General features: G+C 31.8%; 1 protein-coding gene across 3 annotated transcripts in view; it reads right to left on the bottom strand.

Annotated features, from left to right (window-relative positions):
• Positions 1-6,281: 6,281 nt before the first annotated feature.
• The window catches only part of LOC134696218 (pancreas/duodenum homeobox protein 1-like), a 29,087-nt gene continuing 15,332 nt past the window's right edge, over positions 6,282-20,036 (bottom strand). For all 3 annotated transcript variants that reach the window (XM_063557893.1, XM_063557896.1, XM_063557894.1), the window contains one exon: positions 6,282-6,836. In XM_063557893.1, coding sequence (XP_063413963.1) covers positions 6,418-6,836 — 419 coding nt within the window. In that variant the 3' untranslated portion in view covers positions 6,282-6,417. The remainder of the gene's footprint in view (positions 6,837-20,036) is intronic.

The following is a 20,036-nucleotide window of genomic DNA, read 5'->3' as shown; positions in this document are numbered from 1 at the left end:
TAATTGGACTCATTAGTTTGAATGTCCCTCTGGTATATTTCGCCTCTTTTTTTGTTTGTTAACTAAAATGATAATTTAAAAGTTCGAAGACGGAAAAGGGAACGAGCAGGGGTAGGGTAGATAAATTGTATAAAGAAAGGGGGTTACCAACGAAAATATTGTGAGGGTAGAACTTTAAAAAAAAACTGTTGAAAATTATTTACTCGAGTTATCGTTCGTATCACATATATAGTAAAAGGAGAATCTGCGACACCTATTGGTCACTGTCTATATTTCTCATAAATCGATGCAAGTACAAAGGTAAGACTACCCTATTCAGCATAAACAGGTCAGATAACGCAACCATATTAGATCAGTTTTGAGAATAATAAATTTTTGCAAGAATTTGCTTAACAATACCAACAAAATAAGCTTAAATATACCGATTTAGATGGTCAAACTGCCATTACAACTCGCTCAAGAAAAGCTAAAAATGATTTTGAACTTTTTATTAAGTTGGTTGTAAATAAGATGTAGTATAAAAGCAATATACACAACTCTCAACCAGAGACCAAATGGAATAGAAATTAACAACTATAAATCACCGTACTACCTTGAACTATGAGCAAAACCCATACCGCATAATCACCTACAAAAGGAAATGACAAATTTATTACAATTCAAATAAGCTAACTTACGAAAACAAACAGTAACAAACGATAACAACTGAATAACATGCTCCAGACTTGTGACAGGCACATGCAGAATGTTGCGGGGTTCAAAATGGCGAGTGTCCAACCTACCTCTAACCAGTGACAGGGTGTTACAGTACAAAATATGAACTAACTATCAAAATTAATTGAAAAGGGCTTAATATTTTTAAAAAAGAATACAAGTTAGTTTTCGAGATGCAGAAACTTTAGTAATTTTACGCTGATGATGATGTTTTAACGTGAGTCACGTGTCTAAAATGGGCGATGAAAAACACTTTTACGCGATGAACAAAGAAAGATAACTCAATTACATTCATAGCCTTTTCCTTTATTAGTTGTTTTTGATTCGTTTACCAAATAAACAATGTTACGTCAAGGATTTGTATAGTAACTATACAAATCATTGGTTACATTATGTTGCTAGCTTCTTTTCATTCACCGAAATTAAGTGTGTACCATTTTGGAATCAAAGAGTATGAAACAGAAAAAGGATAAGTATTTTACAAGTTTTTATCACGATCTTTTAAAGTGAATTATTTTGCAATTATATTGATTATCTATGAAATAATAAGTGGAACAATTTATTTTTATTAACTTTTAGATTTCGTGAATTATGATATAAAAAAATTTAGCAATTTATTAAATTTCTGTTTACCAAATCTATTATTAGTTTTAAATCTTTGTTTCTAAATTTGTTAATTCGTATACGATTTACTAGTAAAATTTTATATTGCCTTTCATTATTTTTTAAATTCTAAATAGAATAAGTTCCAGAGTGTATCATAGAGTTCATTACCACAAATTTTAAATTTTGAAATAACGAATTTTGTATATTTTTGCCGATATTTCACCAATGACTTAATATTTTATTTTAATTTAAGTGCATGAAAAAATATTAATTTTAAGCTAGAGTTACTTCTCTTTATTCACATAGTTGAAGCAATTTCCTTCGTAAATTATTTTCAAGGTTCACTAAATTTAGATGTTTGCCGTTCTTTGGAAATTGATAATATACATGTAGGTCTACATACTGTTATTTCTCAAATTGTAACTTCTCCTTTCCGAATAATTGTGATATAAAAAAGAAGATGTGGTATGATTGCCATTCTGTAGGGAAAACGGTACTATTTATTCTGCCATAGGCGACAAATACTATTATTTTCTAAATTTACTAGTTTTTATAATAAAAACCTGGATAAAACAGTTATGTGTGGTGTTAGTACTTTATTACTCTATTTTAAAAATTGATACCAAATAGTATGATGACCAATTTCCAACGGAGCTTGTTTACCGTCATTTTGCACCAAATTTATGAAATTTTGGAAGCCTTTTCGAATAATCCTCTAGAAAATATTTCAATAGGTTTTAAAATTTATATTGTAAATTTACACACTGTAGTTATTCATAGATAAATTAAAAAATAAATTGTACCCTTACATCCAATCACAGCCCTCCTAAGTTGACTTCCTTCACCTGTCTTGGGTACACAAAAGGCCAACATAATGCTGGGAAAATGTAATAGTACCGTTTTCCCTGTAAGTGCCTCTTCCAAGTCAGGAGCACATAATTGGCTAAAAAAGTTTAAAGAGGGTACATAATTTCATTTTATAAATCTTATAAATGTTTGTTAACCTAAATTATAGTATGGAGCTTTGAGATATTTGTAAACTTAGCGCCTGTCAAAAGTTTAAACTCACTGCATTTGTTTGCACCTACGTCAGGAACTTGTTGTTCAATGGTTGTCGTTTGCTGATGGGGTTCATACGTTTTTCTCGCTTTTTATAGAGATGGTTTTCCTGTTTAATTTGCTTTGCACTAGTAATGTTGGAGCCCTTGAAAGCTTGCTGTTAAGGCTCCGCAGTTTGGCCTATATTTGTTTGCTTTTTCACTTAGAGACTTTGACGGAGACTCCGACTTATACCTCATCTTATTATTTCTATTTTGAATTATAGACACACATTCACAAAACAGATTGTCGACCGAATTTATTTTATAGTATCTTTGTTTGTGTGAAAGATTTAAAAGAAAAACATTAAAATCATATAACAACAATATAATTTACATACGGGGCCAGTTTAGAACATATAGCAAGTAAAAAAAAAGATATATGGACTTGAACCTAACTTAACAATAGGCCAAGAGGTGCAAAAGACAATTATTTGCCAACTTTATACTTTGTGATCATAACCCGAAAAATTAATAGTTTAGAAAAATCAAGTCAGAATGGTAACTTTTATAAAAAAAAACAATCGGTAGACATTTTTTTTTATCAAACTGTCCTGTTCTTGAACATTTGAAGGAATTTATTCATCAGTGATCTGAATTATAAAAATAAAAATAGTACGAAACTTTTTCAGAAAAAAATAATTTGAATGGTTAATAAATAATGAAGATAGTATTGATATATACATTTTAATTAAATGTGATACCAGAACGAACAGAAAATAAGAATTCATTACAAAATATGAACTATGAGAATGAGAATGAGAATGATAGAGTTGTATCTCTTTGTCCTCAAATATCCTCCATAATAATTGCCATATTTATTTTTATGCTGTAGTAAAATCATTACAATGATTATTGTAATGAACCGTTATTGTCAAATTAGTTTATGGTTTATTATGTTATGAATATTTACATTGTTCTTAATATGCCCTTCAAAGAGCACGTATTCCTATCGAAGATCGGTGGTTTTCTGTAGGCACTCCCGCCTACTCCACCATGGCTGCCAGGAAATAACCCAAAAGTGGAGCTTTGGAAACCCCTTTTTTTTACCGATAAATGCATTTTAATGGGGACATATAATTGAACCCCCCTTCCCATTTGTCCTGGGTTAGGAAGCCCCTTTTTAAAATGGCTGGGACCGACCCTGTTATCCATGACAGATGTTTTAACCATTGCCTCTTTTCATGTTGATGTGTACTTGACAAACACTATTGAACGCAAAGTTGTATTTATCTATATATGTGTGGAGTTCATACTGGTTTTGTTTCCCTTTCCTTCGTATGCTTACAGGTTTATATTGTTGTTTCTTTGTATTAGTGTCTAATTAATGTCTTATACTGTTATGCTTCTTGTGAGCCCATTACCAGATTCGACGGTACAAAACCTATACAAAAAAGTAAAATGACTTCCATATTCCTGATATAGAACAGACAAAATCCACATAAATGATCCTCAAATAGTGGTACAATCAATTTTCGAGATAGAATAGGTAATTTCCAAGATGGGTAACGGCACACCAAACCGCCACACTTATTTGTAAGCATTTTCAATTCTGACTTATTGGTGCTTCTGCAGCGACCCAAATTGCAATGGCATCAGAGGATAGATGACCCCAAACTATAAACAACCTTAAAAAGGTGTCTTCGTACTCATACTTAAACAAGATTGAATAAATGTTTATAAATGTTATGGGGCTCCTATTTTGCCTATTTTGTAGCATGGAGCTCAATGAAGAATATTAACGGTTTGGAATAAGTTTCAAAGTTTGTTGGCTGGGGAATTCAATATTAGTACGATTGATATAATTGTGGTTTCACAGCTCCAGATATTTTTTATAATCTCCACTATATCTCTTATATCAGAGATATACGATGAAAATGTACTAATGAATTATGTCTACAAAAAAAACCTTTACAACTCCACTTTGAAAGTAAATTATTAACATCATAATACTTGATATTAATCACCAACGATGGGTGTCAAGACTGTCTTCTCTATAGCAGCTCAATTTTACTCCAGTTTTTGATTGAGGTTCCAGTTATCAATATTTCGTTCTCTGTGCAGTATTGGTGTCGGTATTATGATCTATGTGCAGAGTTTGTTAAATTTCTTTGCATATCTGTCTTTAAATTTGGCCGTGGTCTTGTCTGTTTTTCTTTCGACTTTTGGTTTCAATTGTCATACTGCTTTTATTATTTTTTACACTTCATTTTGCACGGGAAAGGTTAGAAAAACATCTGTTAGTGTAAAAATAAGGAATCTGAATATTTTAAAAAGTCTTATACATATTTAGAGAAGAGATCCTGTTAAAATCGAAAGTTGTATAATTGATAAAACCGTAATCATCCAAAATTGCAACAACGATACATAAATTCAAAGAAAACCTGAGAATTATATAAAAAAATTGAAGAAAAACGACACAAACCACTATTTTGAAATATAAAGACTGAGAAACAAAAACCTTGCCACAAATTGGGGGAGATCTGAGGTGCACCGGATTGGTCCTGCTTCATACATGACACTTTTTGCGTAAATATGACAAATACAAGTCTTGTTTAATGAATTTTCCAATGTAATGAGCCTACGGTGACCTATAATTGTTAATGTTTGTGTCATTTTGGTCTTTTGTTGTCTCGTTGGCAATCATACCACATCTTCTTTTTTTTATACTATCTTTCGATGGTTGTCGTTGTTTGCTGTTTGTTATTTCTGTTTTTCGTTTATTGTTTTGTCATAATTTAGGTGACTAAACGGAAATACGGTATATGATTTGCTTATTGTTGAAGGCCGTATGGTGTCATATTGTTGCTCAAATCCAAGTCCTTCGGACTTGCTGAACATCTAGTTACCTTATATAGTTGCCAAAAATGAGTGTTATTTTTTATATTTTCACAAAATTAAAGCTGAAGAAATGTAGACATATAGTTTTATGTACAAAAAAATATATTGGAATCTACGTCGACACCAGAAGATTGCTCATATGTCATATGGTATAATTCAAAATATCTTTCAGATGATGAAGTTAACGTTTCGTTAAAACTTATAAAGGTTTTCTATCTCATATCAATATTATATGAAATATTCATGACAATCGATTGTTAATTGGTCAAGTTTAAAGGCTTTGGAACTTTAATGTACCAATGATTTACGAACTTGCCGATTTCGTATGATAAGACAAAAGACAGAACTAACTTGGTTTTCGCATAGCTACAGCATGTCGTATTGTGCCTTATCAAAAGATATATATGCTTTTGATAAATAAGAGAAACATGACGGGGGCCAACAGTTGACCAAGATTTTTCTCGGAATATTTGAGTTCAATATTAGTTGTTGGTGTTATTCAATATATTTTTCCTCTTTTTTGTATGTCCTTTCGTAGTTTTTGAAAGGTTATAATGAAGTGTAATGATCGATATGAAATGTAACTTAATAAGCCTTGTTGAAGTTTTCAAAAATCTGTTTGTGTCTGACCGTCGATATGTTGATGACCTATACGTTGATACTGGGCCATGCAAAGTACACTCTGATGTCAAAATATGTTATAATTATCTTTACGAAAAGATGCAACTTCTTTAAAAAAGAATTACATAGAAGACTGCCGTGACAACCACTAGCTTAGATTGCCTTGATTTAGCACAAATGTTCTGTTTCGGTGGGGTTAGATAACTACAGTTAATGTTATTGTTTGAGATATTTTTCCTATGCTTGTGGTTTACAATGCAGTTCAATTTACATATGTCCCTTACATATAAGCTTCCGCGACATTGACATCTTCCATAGATTGTAGCATTTTGGCAAACATGTTTTACTTCATTTTACAAAATTATGTAAAATGACACGAGGCATTAATAAACAACAAATATAGAAAATGCAGTCTTATTAAATCATAATGAAAAAAAACGAACAAAAAATGAAAAATCCACTGAATGAATTACTTGGTGTGTTGTTAACCTTCTACAATATGAATATAATTTATGACACTAATATCTAGCAGTTGATTTTATGTTGAATCCTGTTTCACAGATGATTTTTTCAGTTCCGTTAACGATTCTCGTTTCAATGTTTTTGGACTTTCCACGTCACTTCGCGACGGAGATGAAATCTTACTACAGTTTGATATGGGAGATAACTCAGTTAAAGACGGAGAGTCTGGAGATTCGGGGCTATTTTTCTTTGATTCCGATGAAGACAATGGTCGTGGTCTTCGTTTTGCTTCATCTTTCTTCCATTTCATTCGTCGATTTTGAAACCAAATTTTTATGTGTCGCTCAGTTAGATTTAACATGGCGGCAAGTTCTATTCTTCTAGGTCTTGAAATATATTTGTTAAAATGAAATTCCTTCTCAAGTTCTAATAACTGTCCTCTGGTGTAAGCTGTTCGTGTTCGTTTGTTTTCATCCTCAATTGAGAACTGTGCACCTGAAACGATAAATTACAAACATAAAGTATATTGAAAAATTGTCCAATCTGACTTTCCATGAGGTTTACCTTGTGAGCAGTGACCAATGGTAGCAGAGGTAAGTTTAACGGAAAACTTAATTAGGTCGAACATTATCAATTTTGCACTTACGTATATATATATTTGTTCATATCGAACTCTAAAATATATATTAAGTGACCATGAGGTATCCAGTTATCGCATAAGGTTTGGTGGTTTTGTTTGCTAAGTTTTTACATTTTTTTTTTATATGTTTCTAAGACTTGGTGTTTGTTCAAAATGAAAATATCGTATCCTGCCAAAAATCGCACTTTAACGAGTACCTTCTCATTGGTGAACAGGGAATTAATAAATAGATGATAAATACTCATAAGTATATAATTTACTTATGTTTTTCTATTTAACCTCAATAATAATGACATATAAAGTTAATGTGCGTAAATATAATCATACGCGAAATATTATGATCTTTACGCGCAAATGTAATGGCAATGCGCTCAAAAGTTAGTGAACTGATAATGGCGCATTGGTTGGATCATGACAAAGAGATTTAGCACAGCCAATAGGTCTAACTCTGTGCATGTAAGTTTTTAGAAGCGAAGTATAAGCATAAACGTTTACCAAACTGATGTTGTTTATAGAACCCATAAACTTAGATGAGACTAATGTAACTCATTGATCCTCAGAATAACGTTATTCTTAAAAGTTACTAATTTAGCACTTAAGTATGTTATTTTTAGCAACTGCGACTACTCTTAGATTGGGACTTTTTGTTGTCTTTTTTGTGTTTCTTGTCGATCTGACGAGCAAACCCCTTTTCAAGTGATTTTACAGTTTATTGTTATGCTTTTACACCACTGCAATGGGTTCGAAGGGTTGACAGTTCACAAACATGTTCACCCCGCCACATTCTTTAGGGGCCTGTAATCAAATGATCTCAAATGGTTGTCACTGATTGCTACCGGTCATAATTATTTTTTTGGCATGTACATTAATAACATATAGTGTGTTAATGTTAAATGTTCGTTGGTTGTGATTTTGGTTCTATAGAAAACATTTGACCTTATCGTTTGCATAAAACCCATATATTACCGACTATCGCAACGGCATAGAAAATATAGGGTCTGTGTTCGCGATTGCTGTTACATACCATTGGGAAAAGTGGTGGGAATAAGAAGGATGAAGTGGAAAATTAAGGGTACAGACTGACACACAATGAGAATAACTATGCTCCGACATATTGGATTTTAATGTATCTCTGAAAGTTGATTCACGAAAAGAACATCATTTTTATTTTACGACTTGTTGCGTCAATTTTTTTTTACTGGGTCATCTTTTTCAAATTTACAAAGAAGAAAGTATTTAATAAAAATCAAAACTCAGAATCCTTAATTTTTTTTTACTTCTGTAATGTTAATTTTCCTTAACGAGATGAGATTGTTTCAAGGAATTCCAACCCACATTATATACATTTTTATCTAAATACAATGTAAATATTTAATCTGACATACAAATGACAGAAATATATATTTTATAACAAAATATTTATCCGAGTTAAAAGGACCAGACAAGTATCAATATCGTGTTGTCAAGAACACCGAGACAACGGACACACATGTAAATAATAGTAAAGCATCCTTATACTTCACAACAAAGAAACGATGCATTGACCGTGGTCAACCTGTTCTAATCTTATGTACACAGTCATGTTTTGACAAACAGTCCAAGCTGAGGTGATAATCCATTAGTACATTCCTAAACCACAAACACTAAATCCGAACTTAATTTCTAAACAAGTAGTATCAAAATTCACAATTTCTGTGTAAACAAAGATGGTACATTTTCAGTTAAGAAATTCTTTTATTTGAAGTTCCCACAAATATTTCTTAAACGATTTACAATAGAAGAAGTATATCTTTATCACATATGACTACGATTCCATTTAGTCTAGCGATCTATGTTGGCGAAATATGCAAGAAACACTTAAATTACCTCATTGCACTATTTTCACTTCAAATTTCTCTTTGTTATCTGTTTAATAAGTATTATGAATTTCAGTCACCTTTCGGTACTATTGTTTATACTAGTTGTTAACTTGCTTTTGTTGAATTGAAGAGTAGGAGTTTAAATACTTGTATTTGAATTTGCCATATTTCAAAAGTCTGTCTAAAGCCAGCGGGTGTCTGCATGTAGTTTTATCTCTATGTTTTGACATTAAGAACCCTTGCTTAGTGTCGATACTAAATATTTGATAGTATCTGTCAAATATATTCCCAGTTTTCTAAACTAGTCTCAATTTAGAGCTAAACATTCATATTAATATATCATCATTGTAGAAAACCATTCAGTGATCTCCTAAAAATGTCTTTTTGTTGTTGTTGTTGTTGGGTTTCTGTCTCATTAACTTATACCTAATATCTCTTTTGATTCCAGTCAAAAAAATCAAAAAAATAGAGATTTGAATGATTTCAGGCGATGTTTTGAGGGGATTTTTTTTTTTTTTTTTTTTTTTTTTTTTTTATCGTAAATGGAATAGAGACTGGTTTCCTGTCACATTAATATTGACTTTTAAATTAAAAGATTGTGAAATAGAATGTCACGTGTTGATAAATAACCTTACATTAGACAGGATGAAAATGAATACTCTGCAACACAAAATGCAAGAAACATTTGTTACGCTGTAAGTGCAGATAAATTACCGTGTCTAAAAAAAACATGTATAGCAACAGTTACAGATGAAAATGTTGGTTGTTTTTTTTATAGTTAATCCGCACAATAACCCCCAAACCTGCCTTCCCGCTATGCTGCATGGATAAAACCAGAGGGTTCCAAATATCTAACAAAAAGTAAAAACAAGACCATCTTATATTCTTAAACTCATGTTGAACTCTATAAATTTGCTGACTGTAACAAGTTTCTTTCTCAACAGTACTTGTGTTTAATCCCTTCACACTCTGTATGAGAGTCTAACTGGGGGTCTTAATTTGTCCTTCTATAGCTTGCTCTGCGATATTGATTGTGCTCATTGTTGAAGAGTTTACGGCGATCTATTGTTGCTAACATCAACGTCATTTTGTCTCATTTGCCATCATTCAATTCATCTCGTTATTTTTTTAATAATCTTTTTTTTAAATCGTAGCAGTCATTGAGTTATACTTTTGAATTAACGCCTTAATTGTTTTGATCTGTTCATTCTAGGAAAACAAAATAGATACGCTTTTCTTGCATCAAAAGTAGATAGGTAATTAGGTAGAATGATACTGAACATTATAACAGTTCATATGCAATTGTAAGTCCACGATTTTTGTCCATTGAGCATCTGCGTAGTTGTTCCCCTTTGAACTTGATAAAACGAAACTGTCCAAAACTCATATTTTTACATGCATATGCATACATGTATACATGTCATTGTGTAATTATTTATACATCTAATTTTCTTGTGACTGAAAAAGGTACGCGGGGAAATTGTGTACGCTATAGGTCGTAATAAAAGTGGGCATTTCGAAAGAACTAAAGGTTATTGGTTTACTAAAATGTACAATAAATGTTCACAGTAATCGAAGCATTTGAACGATTTTGTTCATTTCACGCAATTTTGAAATTGTTGTCAGGTCTACGTTTTGAATTAATTGACCAATTTAATTGTTCATTTTGGAACAAAAGGTTTGTTTCTTTGACTGAATTTGATAGATATTGTCTGTTTGAAACATGGACATAACATTATTGGGAAAACAAAATGTGCGGGTCAAGAAACTCTCCATGTGATGGAGTATACGTTCGAGCACATTGGAGAGAACAGTACGGACGAAGACCTGTCGTTCCATCCGAACACATTATGCCGACTAGTTTACTAACACACCAGTCTTTGCCTTAACGTTTAAATGCCGCTTGCTTATTAAAAAGAAGATGTGGTGTGATTTCAAATGAGACATATCTCCACAAGAGACAAAATGACATGCTTAACCTTGTTATCAGGGAACCATCAAATTCAAATCTTTAAGCCCGGTTTTACCCCCACCCAGTACATATCTGTCTTGAAGTCAGGAAATTTGACACACACACACAAACACCATTTGTTATTAAACTGATGAAAATATTACATGCTTGACCTGCCTAGAAAAAGGAGAGAGCAACCGAACGACTTAAAATCAAAGACTTCTTGACATGTATTTTCAAGTCGACAATTCTAAATTCCATTTGATGTCAAGAAATGAAAGTTAGGGTAGTCAATGGAGTCTTGTAAATTGATACAAGAGATCAGATAATGGGCGATATCTCCAAACGCTTGGACGCAGGGGGTCCCTTTGTACTTTTCAAAATGATCGAGTAGCGACTAAGCAGTGTAGAAAATGTGTATCATGGAAGTAGTTTGATTTTGAGTAAGATCTATGATTATGAAGTATGGAAAACAATATGAAAAAATATTGGAAATTAAAGTTTTATATTGAAACAATTACATTTTCTAAATTCATACATGTTCAAAATCGAAAGTTTGAAAATCCTATGTCACTTCATCACAGTTGTGCTTTATCACGGGATCAAAATCTATAAAAAAAATTAAGACAACACTGTATATTGTTTTTCGCTCTCGCTATCCAAAACATCATCGCATGATAAATCAAGTTCTCCAGGTACAGACATATCACGTGAAGATAAATCCTCTGACGAAATGTTTTCGTAGTGTGAAATTTGGTAAGCTCTACAGCATTTGCAGTTTCCACATGGATCTTCCTGTAATTGGGGATCTGCATACACTATCTGGCTACTGTTTGCATATCCATCATTTGTTGTGAACAATGTTTGCGATGTGTTGTTTACAGTGAACAATGCTTGTGATTGGTTGTTTACAGTCTCAAGAATGTCCCACTTGTTTGCGTTCAAGTTAAAATCACATTGATTCCTCTCAGTCCAGGTGCAAAAATCTTCAAAACTGAACTCATTTTTGATAAAAAGTTTCATTATATCAGATGCAACTGAACTAAAAGTGTTACTTGAATTATTATGATTATTGTTGACTGAAGAATTGTTTAAATTATCTGGTTTAGTGGGCTGGTTAGAACTATAACTATCGTTGCTGCTACCGTCTTGAAGACTGTCACTGATCACAAATCTAGAATCGTTTGTGTAATCTTCGGAATGCTGAGCGCCTCTATTTTCTGTTTTAAGCGATTTTCTGGTCTTTGTGCGTCGGCTCCTTCTTGTATTGTAACGTTTGCCATCTTCGTCAATGTCATTCTCGAGAGCATTCACTTCTTTTTGAAAGGCAGAAATGTCTAACGTTGGTTTTGAAAACGATTTCCGTCGAGTCCGGATTTCAGAAACGACATCTCTGTAGCCATATACAAAATACGGATGAGAAAATTCAAATGTTTGTCCATCGTCAAGAAATTTCCAGTCGAAAGAGTACTCTCGGAAAAGTCGTCTAAAATTTACAAAGGAAGGAATTTGTAGAAAACCTGGGTAACATTTCATTACTTCTTTTTCAAACAAATCAGGGTCGTCTACCTGAACAGCAGTGCCACAACCGTTCCATTTCACCAAGTATCCATTATTTGCAACATCATATAGTTTTTCAGGAAATGGGTCTTTTGAATCAAAGCTAAGTCTTACTCTGACAGAATTCGTAACCTTCCCTTGATGACAGTTCATAATGTGTTCACTTCTTCACAACGCACTTTGGGTTTGTTGATGTTTGCGTTTGAAATTTACGTCACTTTGAACGTCATAAAATAACTTCCGGAAATCGGAGTTCGGGCAAAACTCTGTTTATTTCCCGGAATTAATACGACATGATGGGCTATAAATTATGTATTTCATACCTTGAGTTCGTACTTACAATATCAACATCATAATGTATTTAAATGATTTTTTAAAAAGTTTTTATAGATATTTACGGAATATTTACTATATAAATGCAGTAGTAAATACAGAATGTGTAAAAAAAATATTGGAAGGTCTTGTTGGACCTTAACGTCGGATATTTAATCAATTTTTAGATTGCATGAAACAGATTTTGTGAAAAATCAATAGGTTAATACATAAAATCTTTCAAGTTAGTCTTTTATGAATATTGTGTAAATTATGTTTGATAAATGCTATTTTAATGAATGTTTTCGGAATTTAATATATTTAAGAATTATCTAGATATTGGTGTAATGTAAACCCGGATTTAAATAACTGCCAAGAGCGGCTGTCACAATATTTTGAAATATGTTTTACGTTTAGTCTGTCAACGCTCTCGGATATGAAATATCGTAGGTTACATATCAAACAACGGAGAAATACTTACATTATAAAGTAAACTGACTAGAACATGAAAATGGTAAAAATCCGTATAACGCGGCTGTGTAAAAATATGAAGTCTCGCATGGAGAGGAAGTAAAAAAAGTATCCACTGTTTATTTTCAAATTTGTATATATGGAATTTCATTACATATCTATATCAATTTATAAACTTATTTATTTATGAATTAACACAAAACTGGTTGTATGCGAAAGATAGTATTTTGGGGTAGATAATTATTCATGTTCATTTAGAATACTGCTTCAATTGTAATTTATCATCATTATTCAATACCCTCGAGTAGCCTGAAAAACAAGAAAAACTGAATTATTACAGATAAAGAAAGAGGATTGTATTAGGCAGTTGCACCTTAAAGGTGAGGCTGCAGTAGATGTGAGAGGAAACAGAACGGGTTCCAAGACGTAGAATTAGAAGTTTTTTGCACGCGCATTTTTTTTTATAGCAAATTCATGTTGAACATAAAGAAAAAAAAACTTGCATATCTATAAAAATTGAGACTTTTTATTCTGATAAATAGTAATAATCATTAAGATAAAACAAAAAAAATCAGCGTTTTTTATGATATTATAATTTCATATGATTCACGAAAAACTAAAGGTCTTCATGGGAATATTTGCGAGACAGAACCAAGGCTATAGTAAAAAAAATTAAACAAAATAGAAATTCATTATAATCCGAGGAAAAAATAACCTATTTAGGTAATGAATTTTAAGCCAGAATGCTGCTTTGATTTTACACACACAAAAAAAATAAACAAGGTACACTCAAAATAAAATAAAATTAATCGATAGCTTTTTTTTTCTTTTAAACTTACATTACAACTCCCGTGACTAGAGAAAGACGGATTTCATCGAAATATTGGAGATATAAGGGACGACATAAGGATAAAAAACTTAATTCACATAGTTTTTTTCACTGACCCCCCTACCCTCCTATTAACTTAATTTGGGGAAAATTGATTGACCCATATGGATATATGTAAAAATCAATGTCGGATAACAAAATCTTCCAACAGTTCAACCCCCACCCCCGAACTATTTGAATTATTTTTTTTTTTTTTTTTTTTTTTTTTTTTTTTTTTTTTTTTTATCTTACATTGATCTTTTGATGTCGTCCCTAATAGTACAGATATGTAGAACATCAAGAACAGACTGGAAATTGTCATAAAACTTGACCCCCACCCCCCACATCACAATATTCGTATTCAGTCTATTAGAATCAACATTTAAAAAAAATTCTTAATCTATGTAAACGTTATCATGTTATTCAGTTACGGTTGATATTGGAAGGCAATATTGACAGTTACATCCACATTAAAAATAAGGAGACCAATATTATAGAAAGATTCTTTAAAAACTGAAAAATATATAATTCTTGTAATTAGATAGAAATACGGACAAACAACACCATACCAATAAAAGAAGGAATTAACAAGGCACCATAAATTTGGACGCATCATGTTCTAAATGTTTTACAGCACTGGCACTGGGTCGATACCTCTGCATGTGGACTATCAGTTCCATGGGTATCACTACTACTGACATGATTAATATCAAATCTTTCAAAATTTCTGAAATTACCCCTTTCTGAAAGTGGGGCAACGTTATGAGTCGTACATGAATTAAATATGTAAAAGAATATTTGGCAAGATTAAACATATATTTGACTCCATAAGAAGGCAACCCCATAACTCTTCTAAACCCCCCTCTGTATCGCAAGTTAGTGCACACAATAAGGGGGTCTAGGGGTTTGGAAATCCCATTTTTTTGGACGATCAATGAATTTTAATGGGGACATATAGTTGGAGCCCCCTTTGTCCTGGATTTGTCAGCCCCTTTTAAAAATGGCTGGGTCCTTCCCTGGTATCCATGACGTGAAGTATTATAACTTTTTATATATTGTGTATATAAAAAAAGAAGATGTGGTATGATTGCCAATGAGACAACTGTCCACAAGAGACAAAAATGACACGGACATTAACAACTATAGGTCCACAGTGGTCATCAAGGGAGTGACTTGACTTTTTAAGTAGCCACAATACTTATTCCATCAAAATTAACCATATAAGAATGATTATACATATCTCACATTGCTTTATAAATAGAAATTGATTTATACTCAGTTGGGGGTATAACTGGTGTCAACTTTTATTTGAACAGTCAACTTGGTTACAGATTTGTTTCAGTGTATTGCTTCTGAAAAATAGTATTAAGTTTAACGTTGTTTTTTTTCTCTCTCTCAAATTGCCTAATTTTGATTTTGATTTGGTCGTACATATCAGGAGTGTGTAAGAACAATAAAACTGCATGCCTCCAACAATTGTTTTTTCGGTTTTTTTTTCATGCATCCTTGATAAATGTACTTTCATTTAATTAATGAAAAACTAGGATTTACGCGGGAAACAAGAGGGTTTAACCCATTACAAGAATTTCTTAATCAATAAATCCAACATACATTTTAGTCTATTTTTTTTGTTTAAACAATTTTTACCCAGACATCAATGTAATATTTGTTCAAACAGATACACAAAGGATTTGAGACAGCGACAAACAGAATTCCATACCATCGTTTTTATTACACAGGATAGTTCTCGCTGAACCCCGTCTCACGGATGCTACCAAATAACGGGTATTACTACGCCATGTTACCAAACTATTTCTTCATTTTACATCGTACACAAATAGACATATGTTTTAAACTGATAATCTGTTAAATATTAAGTTACACAATTTAAAACTAGTTGAATGGAATCAAGGTTCTTTCCAAATCCTCTAGTTCGTTGTTCTTTGTAGATTTTATTCTCGTACTAAAGAAGTTAATCTTGTGACATTTGTGAGAATGCACAAGTTATATCATATCTAATTTAATCTTTTATTAAGAAATGAATATGAATTTAGACTAGAGTTTTTCGTTGTCATTTAGAGATACCAGAGTTTCTGATTTTTTTTTAACAGGGAATACTTTATAAAGCACACATAAACTAAACGTTTGGCTATATTTAGACTGTATGTATCAATTAAAATAAAGGAGAATTTTGTATATGTATCTTTTAATGGTATCAAGCATTTTTAGAATAAGAGGCGATGACCTAATGATTTTAGTCGGCATTAAGACCAAGACCAAAAAAGTACTTCCAGATAAGTACAAAAAGGTTTAAACAAGAAAGTCACTTCCAACTGCAAAAAATAAGACTGATCATTTACAAAATTTTGAAGATTGTGAACTGTATATATCGTTAGGTTTTAGATACTCTTCTAGTTCCATATAGTATCTTCAATCTACTGAAGACCAGTATGTTCAAACGTGTATGTTCACCATATTTTTATTTGAAGACATAGTACATGGAGTGGCGATGATAAACGTTTGCAGTAGTATTTATTTAAAGACGATATTTTAGGTTCAAAGGGGAATAACTCTTAGAAACTGATGATATTTTGTTATAATGGATATGAACAATTTACATGTCATATCCTTATTATCGACTAAGTTTTACGAAATTATTATGTGTATTTTAAGAGGAATTTTGATCACAAACTGTCGCAGTAGTATGTATGTAGGCAGCAACTCTGAGTTCAAAGGGATATAACCCCTAGAAAAAAATAGTGACGATGTGTTGTCTGGGGAGTTGAGAATAAGGACCACTGCTGTAGAATAATGTGTCCAAAATTCTAAGTTCAAAGGGGTATAACTCCTAGAAAAAAAAATAGAAACATATTTTCCTGTCGACATACGTTAATCATCAAAACTGAGTGTCGCTTGTCTTCACCAGCAGTGACAACTATTTCATGCATATATATATTACAATTATACATAAAACTAAATATGTTATATCATTCGTTGTAAAATAGTCCCATATATAATATACATGAAATAGGTGCCACTGGACCTTATATCATTTGCTACATATATATAATCGTCCTATATATGCATGAAATAGTTCCCACTGGACATTTAAACAAGCAACACTCAGTCTTGAATAAAGTGTGTCGATCGACAGAAAAATATGTTTCTATTTTTTTCTTGGAGCATTATTTTAAATTGTATGAGTGAGTGTCACTTCTTTTCCCCAGTAAGACGAAATTGCTCTTCTGAACAACCGACAGGTAGTTATATTGTAGAGAGACAACTGCAATCGCAAATAATTGATGGGCACATCAGGTTCGAAGAATAGTATGTACTTTATTTATATATAAAATTGTATGTACTATATTTATATATAAAATTAACATAAGTTCAATAATAACCCTTTCATATTTAAAAAAAAACCCAAACATATACATGCTTTAAATATTTAATTTACGACAGTATTACAACATAGATATTTGCCTGTGTATTTTGGTCTTTGGGGATTAGTAATACAAAAAAACTTCATGATTTTCGACAGTTGAAGTAATCATAACACTGTTGGACACCTGTAATTATTGAAAAATTATATAAAAATTTATCAAATATTTCACGTCGAACGCCATACAAAAGGGGTTGGGTCTTTTATCTTACAGTATTAAATAAACGTCAAACATACAGAATAGATTAGATTTTAAAGGTGGTTACTGGCATGGTATAATTTATCTCTTAATTCAAATTTATGATAAATGATTTGAGAGTTTAAGTTTATAAAAACTGTGGACATTTTACTTGCCTTTTCATAGTTTCTTGGTAAACAGCACGTTTTACAGATAATTAAAATGTAAAATTATCACTTTTAAGTTCAATATTACCCTCTATTGAGATTAAAATTTAACAAAACTTTATAGCGGGGTTTCTCAATCTCTTGATTTATAGCCAAATCTAAGGTAATCGTGTAGTAGAAATCAAAATGAAACTTTATCAAACGAGAAGGAAGTGGATAGAAAGTTCACAATAAATTGTTCCTCAATTTACCAAATAGTCACTGCATGTTCATGTAATGTTGTAGTAGAATACTACATATTAAAACATTAAAATATGTTAAAACCTCGATCTAAGAATACAATTAAGTAGTCTGTCAGATTCAATTTTCGTCAAATTTATTGTTATGAATGGCAGTTAGCTTTCTCTATTGCATTGCTTCATATTTTCCCTGTCAGTGCCTTTTATAACAGATTATTCGGAATGAGTTATTTCATGGTCGGTCGATTAAAACGGAAAAAGAGGGTATGCTGAATCTGAATTTTTTTTAACCTTGCAATAACTTACAGGACCCACATAGAGAAAATACACTTAAGATTTCTTTTCAACCTGAAGATAGTGTGGCATCCTCCATTCACGAGGGAGTTCAAGAAACAAAGACATCGTGTTTAACGAGAATTTTTTTTTTTTTAACAGTGGTCCGAAAAAAGGTACAAAAATATGTGAGCCAAGGCTCCGTGTTGAAGGCCGTAGATTGACCTATAATGGATTTGTTTAATATTGTTATTTGGATGGAGAGTTGTCTTATTGGCACTCACACCACATCTTCCTATATCTATAAAAAAGGCAAAACATATTTATAAAGATATAGTGGCACCCTTGCTATTTTAAGCAGCGAATAAAAGAAAGCATGAACACAGAGAATGAACGTTTGATGGATCACAGTTCTGGTCCATTATCACAAAATAAATAAGAGTTGATTTATAAACTACTAACTATTTAAAGAATTGACAATTTATAGTGTCACAAATGTAGCTTCTGACAGGTTAACGAAAGGGACCACCACTTTACAATTTTACACAGATATTTTCGTTTGAAATCACAAATTTAAGATACCAAAAGATGTTTACACAAACACAAGAGTCACAACCCCTCTATAAAGGATTTGTATCCTATTAGTAGAATGTGTTACGACTATCAAGAGCTATTAAATTGTGTTTGTTTTACAATAAAACGGCGGTTCATTGCTGTATATTGCAGGATGTTTTCTGATGGCAATTAGTGATACCGGGTAGATTATCTAGATGTGCAGCACTGCAGCGGATTGCTCGGTTTAACTAGTATGGTGGAGTACTTTCAATCTACTGCGATTTCCGGAGGGGATTGAAAGGATGGACAAAACTTAGTTAAACAAAATAAGAGTTTTGTAATATCTAAGCAACACAGATCAAATGTGGAATACATATTTGTACATAATGCTATTAGAGGGCAAACTACTTCAATTTCATCACCGAGGAAAAGAAAATTTTAATATGCGAAAATTCGAATTTCTTGTAAAGATGTTGTTTTCTAATATCAAGTTAACATATAACAGCTTTTACTGACAGCAAGACACTTTCCGTGCATATAATACCACATCTTTTTATATCCATATTTATGATGAACTTTGATTTACAAGTTTGATTATCAATTCAGTGAAAAGACAACGAGCGAATGAAAGAATTATTATAGAACAAGGGAAGCAACTCTTTTAATATATATTTTTTTTGTATTAGGTTCTTTCACTAGATTTCGTTTTAGCATTGAATATATACCTTGTAATTTTCATTTAAGTATAATATATTTTTAAAATAAGCTTAAGATATTTTTCAGCCTCAACATTTTAAAATTCTCCCATCTTTTCATTTCTAACACATCGGCACATACGTTTACAGTAAAAAGTAATACTCCCATTGGAGAAAAGCGGTCATAAGAACAACAGATCTACAACAATAGTGTTCCTCAGTATAATAGTGTGTCAAGCTATAAAAAACGTCGAAAATATTAAAGAGGAACTGTAAAAACTATGATCTTAGATAAATCGGAGAAGTAGTGAGAACATACAAATGTCAATCAATCAACAGCATATATACAGTACTAAAAACAACGTTATGAAAACAAAATGCTACATAAAGTAACCATGCAAAACCTTTATAAAAGTGATATAACTGTGAAATTTAGAGTTAACTCCCCCTAGAAACACATCTACATGTATTATATACATAGCCGA

The sequence above is a fragment of the Mytilus trossulus genome, chromosome 14, assembly GCF_036588685.1.
Source record: "Mytilus trossulus isolate FHL-02 chromosome 14, PNRI_Mtr1.1.1.hap1, whole genome shotgun sequence".
Lineage (NCBI taxonomy): Eukaryota > Metazoa > Mollusca > Bivalvia > Mytilida > Mytilidae > Mytilus > Mytilus trossulus.
Note: the sequence above shows the minus strand (reverse complement) of the source record. Positions and strands in the feature narration are given on the sequence as shown.